The sequence below is a fragment of the Hevea brasiliensis genome, unplaced genomic scaffold (assembly GCF_030052815.1).
Source record: "Hevea brasiliensis isolate MT/VB/25A 57/8 unplaced genomic scaffold, ASM3005281v1 Scaf1, whole genome shotgun sequence".
NCBI lineage: Eukaryota > Viridiplantae > Streptophyta > Magnoliopsida > Malpighiales > Euphorbiaceae > Hevea > Hevea brasiliensis.
The window spans coordinates 12,048,265-12,060,321 of NW_026614585.1; the positions used below are offsets into that span (position 1 = coordinate 12,048,265).

At 32.4% G+C, this 12,057-nt stretch overlaps 2 protein-coding genes across 2 annotated transcripts; one reads left to right on the top strand and one right to left on the bottom strand.

Annotated features, from left to right (window-relative positions):
* The first annotated feature begins 5,770 nt into the window (after positions 1-5,770).
* Positions 5,771-7,292, top strand: LOC110648086 (xyloglucan endotransglucosylase protein 2-like). Its single transcript, XM_058141329.1, has 4 exons — positions 5,771-5,972; positions 6,068-6,168; positions 6,249-6,442; positions 6,579-7,292. Exons 1-4 carry the CDS (start codon positions 5,786-5,788, stop codon positions 6,976-6,978), a joined length of 882 nt encoding a protein of 293 aa, XP_057997312.1. The 5' UTR covers positions 5,771-5,785; the 3' UTR covers positions 6,979-7,292.
* A 2,424-nt stretch (positions 7,293-9,716) lies between these two features.
* On the bottom strand, positions 9,717-11,809 carry LOC110648085 (tyrosine--tRNA ligase, chloroplastic/mitochondrial). The gene has a single exon (XM_058141330.1). The coding sequence runs from the start codon at positions 11,726-11,728 to the stop codon at positions 10,211-10,213; it is 1,518 nt and encodes a 505-aa protein (XP_057997313.1). The 5' UTR covers positions 11,729-11,809; the 3' UTR covers positions 9,717-10,210.
* Positions 11,810-12,057: the final 248 nt, after the last annotated feature.

Consider the following 12,057-nt stretch of genomic DNA (forward strand, 5'->3'; position numbering starts at 1 on the left):
TTTGAAGGGTCTAAGCGACTCAAATTGAGTATTGGGATCAAGTTGACTATTCATTTGAATTTGAAGGGATTTTTTTATCTTAATATTTGTTCGGAAATGAGAATTTTCAAAGAATTTAGTTTAATTAATTTTTTTAATTTTTATTTTTGGAAGGAAAAAAATTTAATTCTTTTTAAATAAAAAATTTAAATATAATTGTGTGAAGTCTCATGATTTATTCCAAATCAAGTAATAATTTTTATCTTATATGATGCATATCGCATGTAATTTTAATTTAAATTAAATTGAAATTAAAGTATCACCATGAACAGCAAGCTAGGATCCCAGCAGAAGCTGTTGTCAAATGACGTCCTCCTGCAGTTGGTGTTTGGATGATTCAATTGATAAAGATCGTTGCAGGTTTGGACATGGTGGATGGCTATTGGGAGATTTTGCTATGTTGTTTGGGTGATCAAATGCAATGTCATGAAGGGTTGGTTACTGTAGATGGGGCTGAAGCCTGAAGCTCTTTCAGCAAGGGAGGCTCCCTCTCAATTTGATCAAACGCCAAGGCTTTAAGATGTCCAGTTGGAAACCGACTCCCTTCTTCTATTCCAAGCTAATTTTGGATCCAATGCTGATAATTCCTACTTTAATAGTATTCTTGCTCATGTAAAATCTCTCGTCTCTCTTATCTCGTAGAGACTTGTTCCGTAAATAAATCGCTATTAAAATGATAATAATTTTAATAAAATAATTAAATTTAACAGAATAATTAACGTGTGTGTATATTATATTTATAAAAAAAAGAAAAAAAAAATTTATCCACTCTCTCTGACAAAATCAGGAATAACTATCATAGAAAATATAATTAAGGAGTAATAGTATATAAGTATTTTTTTTTAATATGAAATTAAATAATTATTCTTATTGATCCATAATAAATATTGATCAACTTATCCATACAGCATTGCACTAAATAAATTTACTCTTACCCAATAATTTCTCATAGGTGTCCTTATTCTATCCATTGTTCTGATCGCCTTTGTCTAAGCCCAAGCCTAGTGCTTTAAGAAACATCAGAACGCTAACATGATAATCACCATCTTTGAGGTATTCTTTAATCTGCGTAACTGCAAGATCCAATGCTATTAATGCTTAAACCTTCAGAACTTAGTTGGAAGAAGTTAAACAAATGCATATGGGAGTTGCATTTATAGTGTTGAGTCTTCGCTGCCCTGGTTGATGGGTTCTGATTAATATTTCTAAAACGGTTTATCTGATTAAATTACAATTAATGCCAATAATTTAGTAATGATTCATGTTCTACGATCTGATGAAAATATGCATCACAAAGTAACCATAACCGATAATAATTACATAATTATAAAAGCTGGTGCTTTCTTGCATAGCATCTAATCTCATAAATGTGTGGGTTATCTCAACCTAATGTCATCCCCATTGATCAAATCAAACCAGCCACCTCACATGCAATGCTTTGTTTTCCCTCTTTTGCCAATACCATCCATCTTTTTAACTTGTTTATGTTCAAATTCAAGTGTAGAGATTAAGGTTTTGTTAGGCAATATTAACAATTTTAGTAGCTGTCATTTATTTTATTAGTTGTTTGTTATTAAATATTAACTGTTAGTTATTTATATAGCGATTTAAAGTAAAAGTTTTTAGTAAAAATAGTTATTGGATTAATTGTTAAATGTAAAAATATTGATATCATCTTGTTCACTCGGTTCAAAATGCTTTTTCAATTTTTAAAAGTTATGAAAAGTAACTTTTCATTAACCATTCTCGTAACCTCTAAACACTAATTATAAATACTATGTCACTAAATAATATAAATAAAAGAGTTGGTGTTTCGACTATTGTTTAAATACTAAATGTTAAGTTAAAAGTTATTATCAAACATGACCTAATTTACAATTTAATAAAGAAAAGTTCTTCTGGAATTGCATAAGGGGATATATAGATACTTGAGAGAAGTGTAGAATAACACATTTGGGAAACAACATAGAGTGCTTTTAGATTAAAATTACATGCAGAAGATGAAAAATCTTTCTATCGATGATTAAATAACAATAACAACTAAGCTTTCATCCTAAATTAGTTAGAATCAACCATACATATTTTTTTTTTTATCATTCAACTATTAGACACAAAATTTATATTAATATTCAAAACTTGTAAGTTCTCTTGTATCACTTTCCTCCATATCATTTTAGACCTCCCTTTCCTCTTCTCACTCTCTTCTTATTTACTTTTTCTTATATTAGTGCATTTAATTCTCTACTTTATACATAAACAAATCATCTCAAATGTTATTCTTTCATTATCTTTAATATTTACTATATGCATTTTCTGCCAGACGTAAAACATCAGAAATTAAGAGGTGCCCAAATAATTCTATTTACTGGACCTGTATGATATAACATCATCCAACAGGCCGGAGGCAAGCATTCAAAGAACTTGAAGCTAAAGCCAATCCACCCGCCGGCCCGATTTGCTAGGTCGTTGTTAGTACGTACATGGCCAGTTATATCCATGAACTCATGACCGTTCTCCTCAGAAGAGAGCTTACAATTACACTGCGTGTGCCTGTGCTGCTTTCAATGGAGGCTGGCCTTGCAAATGAGATCATATGGTAATAGGAATTACTAAACTCTATGCAAATTTACACCTTGTTCAGTGACGTGGACCAATCCCTTTTTCTCTCATTAAATAATGCACTCATCATCATACATCACACACCTTTTGCATATGTAATGGTGGGCTATAAGTTTCTACCAACACCACATGTGCCATTTGTTTTATTCAGATTATATAATATTAAATTATACGAATAAATAGTCCAATAATTAAGATTTAAGTTATGTTGGATAGAGAAGTTGTAATAAAATGTAATTACCATTATATTTTTATATTTGATTATAAAATAAAAATATAAATAGTGTAATGTAATTATAATTTTTATGTTAATATTTAATTTATTTATAGTGATAATAATAAGCAATAATGATTGTAGTGATTGATAGTCGAGTGATAATGATAACTAAATGGTGATGGTGGTGGTGATGGCGATAATTATATAGTGGTGGTGGTAATAGTAGCTGAGTAGTGTAGAGGTAATAATGATTAAATAATAATAATGGTGGTGGTGGTGGTGGTGGTGGTGGTGATAAGATAAGGGTAATGGTAGTAATAGTGGTGGTGGTCGAGTAATTGTGGAAATGATAGTGATAGTATTGATAATAAATAAAAAAATCAAAATAAGTAAAATGATAATATCTATTTTTGTATGGAATAATCATTACGTTACTTTAAGTATAATTGTCATTTCATTACATTAATTTTTTTTGTTACCAAATAACGTAATCAAATATATAATGCAATCACGATTACATTATAATGTGATTGTATTTGTCATGATTTATTTTTTGGGCTAGACCGACACTGGAGCTTGGGTTAGTATAAGGCCCTTGAAGCCCGTAGTAAGTCTAACTATTTCCAATCTATTCAATTTCAAGAAAATAAACAGACAGAGTCCGGCCATAAATTGAACTATCCAACGGGGAGCATTAATTCACCTGACCTGTAAACAAATAATATCAATAATATGGAGAGCTCAGCTCACCCTCATAAATCCTTAAATCACATATATCAACATTTGAAAACTCAGCTCCCTCCATCATCAATAATAAATATATCATACATTCATGCAATCTTATATAATTAATTTTACAATTCCAAAACTAAGTTATTACAACCCAAATAAAAATATAACTATTGATCCATGCGGATTTCTAGATTTAAATAAAAGATAATAAAAGCAAATCAAAATATTTTCTGTTTAAACCTGTGGGGAAAAAAAAGTAGGTTAATCACAAATAAAGCCACCTATTACCTGAGGAAAAATAGTTGAACATGGATGAACGTTTGACTCAGAAAGTAAGATATTAATTTTAAATATAATTTTTATAACTGTCTAAATCTAATACATTCCTATGTATAAAATGCAACACATTCGCATAATTCAAACAATTTAATCAATATTAGCATAAAAGATAATTTAGAGCACGCACGCACCCATGTGTCGTATCAATATATATATATAAGGGCTGATTTCCTATACAACTCTTTAAACCAATATCTGCCAGCGGATCAACTCAAGTCGGACTTTCACTTAATAATCCAAGTGCGAAGGCCAGCGAGATTAACTCAAAGCCTGCTCACCCTGACTTATCCATATATAAAAATTGAGTCTCAGCGAGTCAAGTTTCAGCCGTGATTACCCGTCCTACCCATATCCATATCAATACCATACTCACGCCAACACACACACAGAGCTCTAAGTTATTTTAAGGTAACATCCACAAACAAATTCAATAACATATGCAGCAAAAATGCGTGCCTAGCATTTAACTAATTATATACATACAGATATGTGAATGTATGAGCATGCCTTTAATATAATTTAATAATATTAAAATTACAAATAAAATCAATATCAAACTCACATATTATTCAAGTATTGTTGGGATGGCCGAGAAAAAGAGGAAGATTGACTCGGATTACCTAAATAATTATATTCAAGAAATTTATTAATAATAACTCAAAATAAAGAACTAAAGAGTTAAAGACACCATAAATTTATGCCAAAAATCTAACATAATTTCCCTTACACCTAGGACTTACCCAACTTGTAAAACAACTCAACTAGCACTTTTCAATCCAAAAGGCCTCAGACCCACAACACAATCAGAATACAATGCCCCCCTAAACTTGCCAAACCATTCAATTCTCATATAAAATAATTATTTAAAAATTCAAAACATTACAATATCATACTAAATATGACCTAAATTCTTGACAATTACAAAATATACTTAATATACGAAAAATAATTGCATGGAACACTCACATAAAAATAATTAAACTTTAAATTTTAATATATAAAATTCACAATTTTATGGGTAAAGGTTATCGAGTAATAATCTTTTCTTAATTTAATAATTAAATTGTGAAAATAAATATTAAATTTGTTAAAAAATAAGTATAATCTTAAAACTTTAAGTGATAAATTAGAGTTTCTAAAATATTATTAAATTTTTTTTTTATTTTTAGGCATGCAATTTTAATTTTTAACACTATTCCTCACATGTATGTGGCATAATTTTTATTAGAGCACACATGAATTAGGCCCTATTAACAAGAATGTGATGAAAAAATATAACACTAATTGATTGAAAGAACACGTGTTGAAGTAATAAAAAGTTAGGTTCATGTGGCGAAATTAAGACTTATTGTTAAGGGTGTATCTAATATAAATTCGAATCCATGTGAGAATTAGTTTAATTATTATTAGATCAAATATTTATATTGAGATATGTGCAAAATTAATTAAAGTGTATATATATAAAATACACGAATCTATATATAAAAATTTAATTTAACGGTGGATATACTCATTATCATATGAGTTGAAGTTCTCCATAGACACACCCTTTTATTAAACGGGCAAATAGGCGGTGGATAATAAGAAGTGTAGAGTCAACTTTTATATTAAAATCAAATCCAATTTTAAAATTTGAGCCTTAAAATTACAGGTTTTAAGATATTATTAAGTCCTAATTCCTTCTATATTTTTTTGTATTTTTTATAAACTGCCTTTTACCTCTTCTTGGGTGTCCCCTATATATATATATATATATATATATATATATATATATATATATATATATCCACAAATTGAACGAATATTGAACAAGTTAGGCTTCTCGTCACAGAAAGAGAGATGGCTTCTTTTCTGTGGACTGTATGCCTGAGTTTCCTCCTTTTGGCTTCTGGAAGTAAAGGTGCTGCGCCAAGGAAGCCTATAGATGTACCTTTTGGTCGCAACTATGTACCAACGTGGGCTTTCGATCACATCAAGTACTTCAATGGAGGTTCTGAGATTCAGCTCACACTAGACAAGTACACAGGTATGTAACGTAATGTTGTAAGTAACTTTCATTTCAGAGTTACCCATTTTCTAAGAAAATTTAATCTCACTGTGTATATCTTCTCTTTTTGGAAGGTACTGGCTTTCAATCCAAAGGCTCCTACTTGTTTGGCCATTTTAGCATGCACATAAAGATGGTTCCAGGGGATTCTGCTGGAACTGTAACTGCTTTCTATGTAAGAGCTTTCATCAATTTTTAACAAAAGCTGCCTCTTTAGATGACTGGATTATAATCCAAAATCATTGGTTGGTGTAGTTATCTTCTCAAAACTCTGAGCATGATGAGATAGACTTTGAATTCTTGGGAAACAGAACTGGGCAGCCCTATATTTTGCAGACCAACGTGTTCACAGGAGGCAAGGGAGATAGAGAGCAGAGAATTTATCTCTGGTTTGATCCTACCAGGGAATACCATACTTACTCTGCACTATGGAACATTTATCAGATTGTGTAAGTTCCATCTCTGTTTCCATTCGCTTGTTCTGTAACAACTTGCTCAGCTACATAATCTGATATAATCGATATAAATATATATTGGCATCACAAATTTAATTTTTCTTATCTTCTTTCCTTCTTCTTCCTCCAGGTTTTTTGTGGATGATGTGCCCATCAGGGTGTTCAAGAACAGCAAAGATTTGGGAGTGAGGTTCCCATTCAACCAGCCAATGAAGTTATACTCGAGCCTGTGGAATGCCGACGACTGGGCTACTCGGGGTGGTTTGGAGAAGACAGACTGGTCCAAGGCTCCCTTTATAGCCACCTACAAGGGGTTCCACATAGATGGCTGTGAGGCATCAGTGAATGCCAAGTTCTGTGACACACAAGGCAAGCGTTGGTGGGATCAGAAGGAGTTTCAGGATCTTGATGCTATTCAATACCAGAGACTCGATTGGGTTCGCCAGAAATATACAATTTACAACTACTGCACTGATCGCGTCCGCTTCCCTACTGCCGCTCCCGAATGCAAGCAAGACCACGACATTTAATCCTCTTAAACTAGCCAGTAAAGGGCAAAGTGTTCAATCTCTAACACCTGGAAAAGAACATTTATTATGCATTTAGTATGCCTTCAATTGGTTCCCGTGATTCAAATTATCACAGCAGAGTTCTGCTATTTTAATCAAGCTTTTGCCTGTATGGTCATGTCTGTTATAAATGGATAAGATAAAATGGAATGCAGTGAAATATGTAGCCCTTCAACTTTGTTTTCTTTTCTTTATCTTTTTGGGATGATGAAATGATTCTTGTGAAATGATGGCTGCAGTCCAGAGGAACATGATCTAGTTTACTTTTCCTCTGAAATGGTTACTTTTACCTGATCTTTGAACTCCTGCCGTGCCACTTAAGCAGAAGCAGCACCTGAGTAAAAGTTAAGACTAAGAAAATGACATGATTCAATTTCTTGAGTTCATTGTTACAAGCCTGTGTTTTGGATTCCAACCTGTGGATCCTAATTCCTCAATTCCTTTACTGGATAAAACAGATTCAAAGAGGAGCCTTAATTTCGAGACTCTAATCCATATGCACTTGTGCCATGTGCTCTGCTGCAAGTTGCACCATGTATGCAAACCTCCTGGACTGTGCACAGTACTGAAACACCGAAAATTGTTATAATAACAATAATAATCCAAATAAAAATGAGATATAAAATTCTTAACTGGACCAATTACATTATGGATTCAAGATATAAATATGTGAGATTCATGAGTTTCACCATACATCTTGTATCTTAAATCTATGGAGAATTGAGACTAAATTTTTGAAATCGAGAAATTTTTACTTAAACTCAATTTATCGTGAACTCAAAATATAAATATGTGAAGCCATCTATTTAATAAATAAATCTCATCAAACATCTTGTATCTTAAATTTAATAAATCAGTCTAAGCAAGAAACAATCTAAAGTAATATCCTCCATAAAACAAAGAGCCAAAAAAATATTCTCTCTCCATTGACATGAATTAATGGTACTAAATTCATAGGTGAAGGGAGGAGTTCTTCCACATATATTTTTCTTTCTTCATGTATCATATTATTAACAAATAGACTTAAAAACAAGCGATATACATATATATATATATATATATAATTGGTCAACTCTAATAAATTATATCTACAAAATAATTATATTTTCGTTCTATATAAGATTTTGTAAACTATATCAACAGATAATATAAAATGCAAACATAAATTACGAGTAAATATTTTATTTCTAAAAGATTAAACTGATTTACTGATAAAACCAAACTGAATTTTTAAATTAAACTGGAAAGATTAAATATCAATAATCTAGGAATTACATGTTATTATGTGATATCATGATCCATAATTATATCTTGAATTCATAATGAATCAAGTCTTCGTAAAAATTTTCCATTTTATTCTAGGTTTATATAAAGTGCAAACAAGGTATACATTAGCCTGTTAACCAGTAGAAAATTGAAATAATTTTTTAAAAGGGGTTTTTTTTGTTTAAAAAAATTGAAAACAAAATTTTGTGTTCCCATACATCAGTTTTTCAAATGAATAAATAATTTTTTTAATTTTTTAAAATTTAACTAAAATTTTAAAAATAGTTTTAAGTTATTTTTATTTTTTAATAAAAAAGTTTTATTTTTTAACTGTTTTTTAAATAAAGAAATGATTTTTCTATAACTAAAATCATTACAGTTTTTTATAATTAAAATTAAACAATTATTTAAAAATATTTATTTACAATAAATAAAAATTAATCATTTTATTATAAAATAAATGAATTACACATTTTAAAAAAATATATTTCATAATGATTTATTTTTTCAATTATTTTTTTTGTTTTTTGTTCTAAATCTTAACAACGATATTTTTGTTTAATAGAAAGAATGGAACAGTGAGGAGAGGGCCAAAAGGGTTGAATTCTATCAAAAATCAATAAGTAACGAAAATTTTCTCCCTGTAGAAGTGTCAACAGTTACTCAAACCAAAGAAAAACCAATGGGAATGTGAAGCACCAACTTTTCCACTTCTCAGAAAAGGTTCCATATCTTGAAGCTCAAAAGTGAGAATTCTTGCCAATGAAATAAAACTAGCTTAGAGGAGCAGAAGTGGCAAAATTTTGGGGAAAATGAAAAGCTGGAACCTGATCTTGCATTGGAAGTAATTTAAATGGACATCCTCAATGGTTTTTACTATTTTTTCAGGTAACAAACTAGATATCAATAAAACAAAACATTATACTGTCAAAAAAAAAAAAAGTTAAAAAAAGATTCAAGAAACTCAAATGGAATTGTCGCCATTGGAAAATAGTTGAGGTCAACAGTTTAAAAACCTAAAAGCATTTAATTTCTAGTCATGGTAACTTTTATGAAATCAAATTGAAATTTCGATAAGTTTTATGAAAAAAATTAAAGTTGACGAAAACACTGCAACCGCATGTGATAATTAACCTAAATTGAAGACATCATCTTCTTGTAGTTACTATGTTAGTCCCTTTTGCAAGTATCTTTATAAACGCCAAAGAGCTCTGCAATACAATCTCTTTCCATCATCAGCTTTTTGCAATTCCGTCAGATAGAAATCATACATCACAAAAGAGAAAATAGCTGCAAAGCCAAAGAATGCATATGCCCCTAGACTAAATCAACAAGGGAGAAATAACATCGGATTGTAGCAGTTGGGAAAAAGATAAAGATGATTACATAATAAACTACAAACAATTTCTTTTGAGAATCAAGAACGTACCAAATAAAAAGGAAAAGTCTGGCAACTACACAGTAAAATGTATATGTACAAACATCATTCACGTCTTTGTAATCATCCAAATCATGTAAGTTACAAATACTTGGCTTTTTAATGTCTATTAATCTAATCTACATACCCAAGCACCCCATAAACTACAGTTGTCTTTCCAATATCCAATCTTAATCTACCTGGTATACACAAAACCAACCATCCAAGAAACACGAAGGAGCTTTCTATTGTTACAAAGAAGAAGAAAAAGAAGAGGATAATAAGGACTATGAAGCAGAGTAATGTTTGTTTAGTTAACATTTCAACAGCTGAAAAACCATTGTTCAATATTTTCTCATGGAAGTGGTACATTAGTGCAAAACTTTGCAACCAAGCTTAGGAATATCCTCTTAAAGTCACTTCTGTATGATGAAATCACAATGCAGTAAAGACATTCACAAAATAGACAAATAATTTGCAGAAAATTAGCAACAAAAGCAACAAAATCAATCAAGATATTCGCACAATGACCTTGTTCTTCTTGCCTGCAGATAAAAGGAGAACTTTTCCATCCACAATATCTTGAGGCTCAATTCTCTTACTTTCACCATCCACTCTGCTGTTGTTCAAGTAAAGACCCCCTTGCTTCAACAGACGGCGGGCAGCTGATTTACTCTCAAGCAGGCCAGAAGAAACCGACAGATCAACAAGAGAGAGATTAAGGACCTCATCATAGGGCAAAGAGCAGGATGGGACATCCTCAGCAATGCCCTCAATGGTTTTCCAGTCCAACTTAGTCTCAGCTCCAGGTCTCAAAGCCTCAGTGGCCTTAATAGCTTCACTAATTCCATCTTCACCATGAACAAATCGGGTCACTTCTTCAGCAAGCCTACGCTGAGCTGTGTTGGGCACATAGCCGGGTCTCTTCATTCCCCTCTCCAACTCATCAATCTCATCCAAGTCCAAGAAAGTAAGTATCTTGAGGAACCTAATAACATCGGCATCAGGTACAGAGAAGAAGTATTGATAGAACTTGTATGGAGATAAAAAGGATGGCGAAAGCCAAATGGCACCATCCTCTGACTTGCCAAATTTGGTGCCATCACTCTTCAATAAAAGAGGAAATGTCAAACCATATGCCTCAGCTCCATCGCCTGGCTGCAGAATTTTTCGGATAAGTTCAGTCCCAGCAGTTATATTGCCCCACTGGTCACTTCCTCCAATCTGAACATTAACACCCTCATTTCTGAAAAGGTAAAGGAAGTCATAGCCCTGCAAGAGCTGGTAAGTGAACTCAGTATAACTCATTCCTTGTTCAGATTCAAGCCTCTTCTTCACACTCTCCTTGGCAATCATGGTACCCACCCGAGCATATCTTCCAACTTGTTTCAAGAAATCCAGTAGCCTAACCTCTTCCCACCAGTCATAATTATTCATAACCACAATTGGGTTGTTCAAATTCATATTCATATTGAACATTCTAGTTAGGGTATTAGAAATCCCAAAGGTATTCTTCTCCAAAGTATTGGCATCAAGCTCTGGCCTTTCCAGGCTCTTACCAGATGGGTCACCGATCCTGGCGGTGGCTCCACCAATCAACGCAACGGCTTTGTGGCCGCACCTTTGGAACCAAGAGAGCACGATGATGCCAAGAAGGTTACCCAAGTGCAAGCTCTCGGCAGTGGGATCAAAACCGCAGTAAACTTTGAGCGTGGAGTTAGAAGTAGAAGAAGCGGACCTGAGATTGTCGCTGGTGAGGGATTCAAGCAAGCCCCTTTCCTCAAGGATGTCGACTACGTTGGGGCGGCGAATTGCTTCCTGGGTTTGTGTGGTGGAAGCTTGCTGGGTAGCGTACTGCAGGCACCTAACGGGAGGGAGAGAGGAAAAGAAGATAGGATTTTTCTTGACGATATTTGGGTTTAGGGAAGGTGGAAACTTAGTAGAAAGAGAGAGAGAAAAGGGAAAGGGCAAGAGTTTGAGATGGGATTGGGAGGAGCAGAGGACGGTTCTTGCAGCAGTGGCGGCCATTGGACCTGGAGCGTTGCTCACCCTGCCTCGTTAGGCTTTCGGGTTTTGGGCACCGCCACACACGACACACACGACCCACCACATCAACACTTGAGTTCAAAAATCCAATTCTCTTTTTTTTTTTTTTTTTTTTTTTTTTTTACAAATTAAACCTTTATTTTATTTAAATTGAGGATTAATTTTCTTTTCCATCCATCTATTCTAAATCATAGATATTGTTCTTTTTAAAATAGAAATACATTTATTAATTTTTAATATATTTTTATTTAATATACATTAAAAATAAAATTTATTAAGAATAATTTAATGATATTAATTATTTAATTTTT

Coding starts and splice junctions, on each gene's coding strand:
- LOC110648086 (XM_058141329.1), top strand. CDS start 5,786: ATGGCTTCTTTTCTGTGGACTGTATGCCTGAGTTTCCTCCTTTTGGCT. Junction 5,973..6,067: donor CACACTAGACAAGTACACAG/GTATGTAACGTA, acceptor TCTTTTTGGAAG/GTACTGGCTTTCAATCCAAA. Junction 6,169..6,248: donor GAACTGTAACTGCTTTCTAT/GTAAGAGCTTTC, acceptor TGGTTGGTGTAG/TTATCTTCTCAAAACTCTGA.
- LOC110648085 (XM_058141330.1), bottom strand. CDS start 11,728: ATGGCCGCCACTGCTGCAAGAACCGTCCTCTGCTCCTCCCAATCCCAT.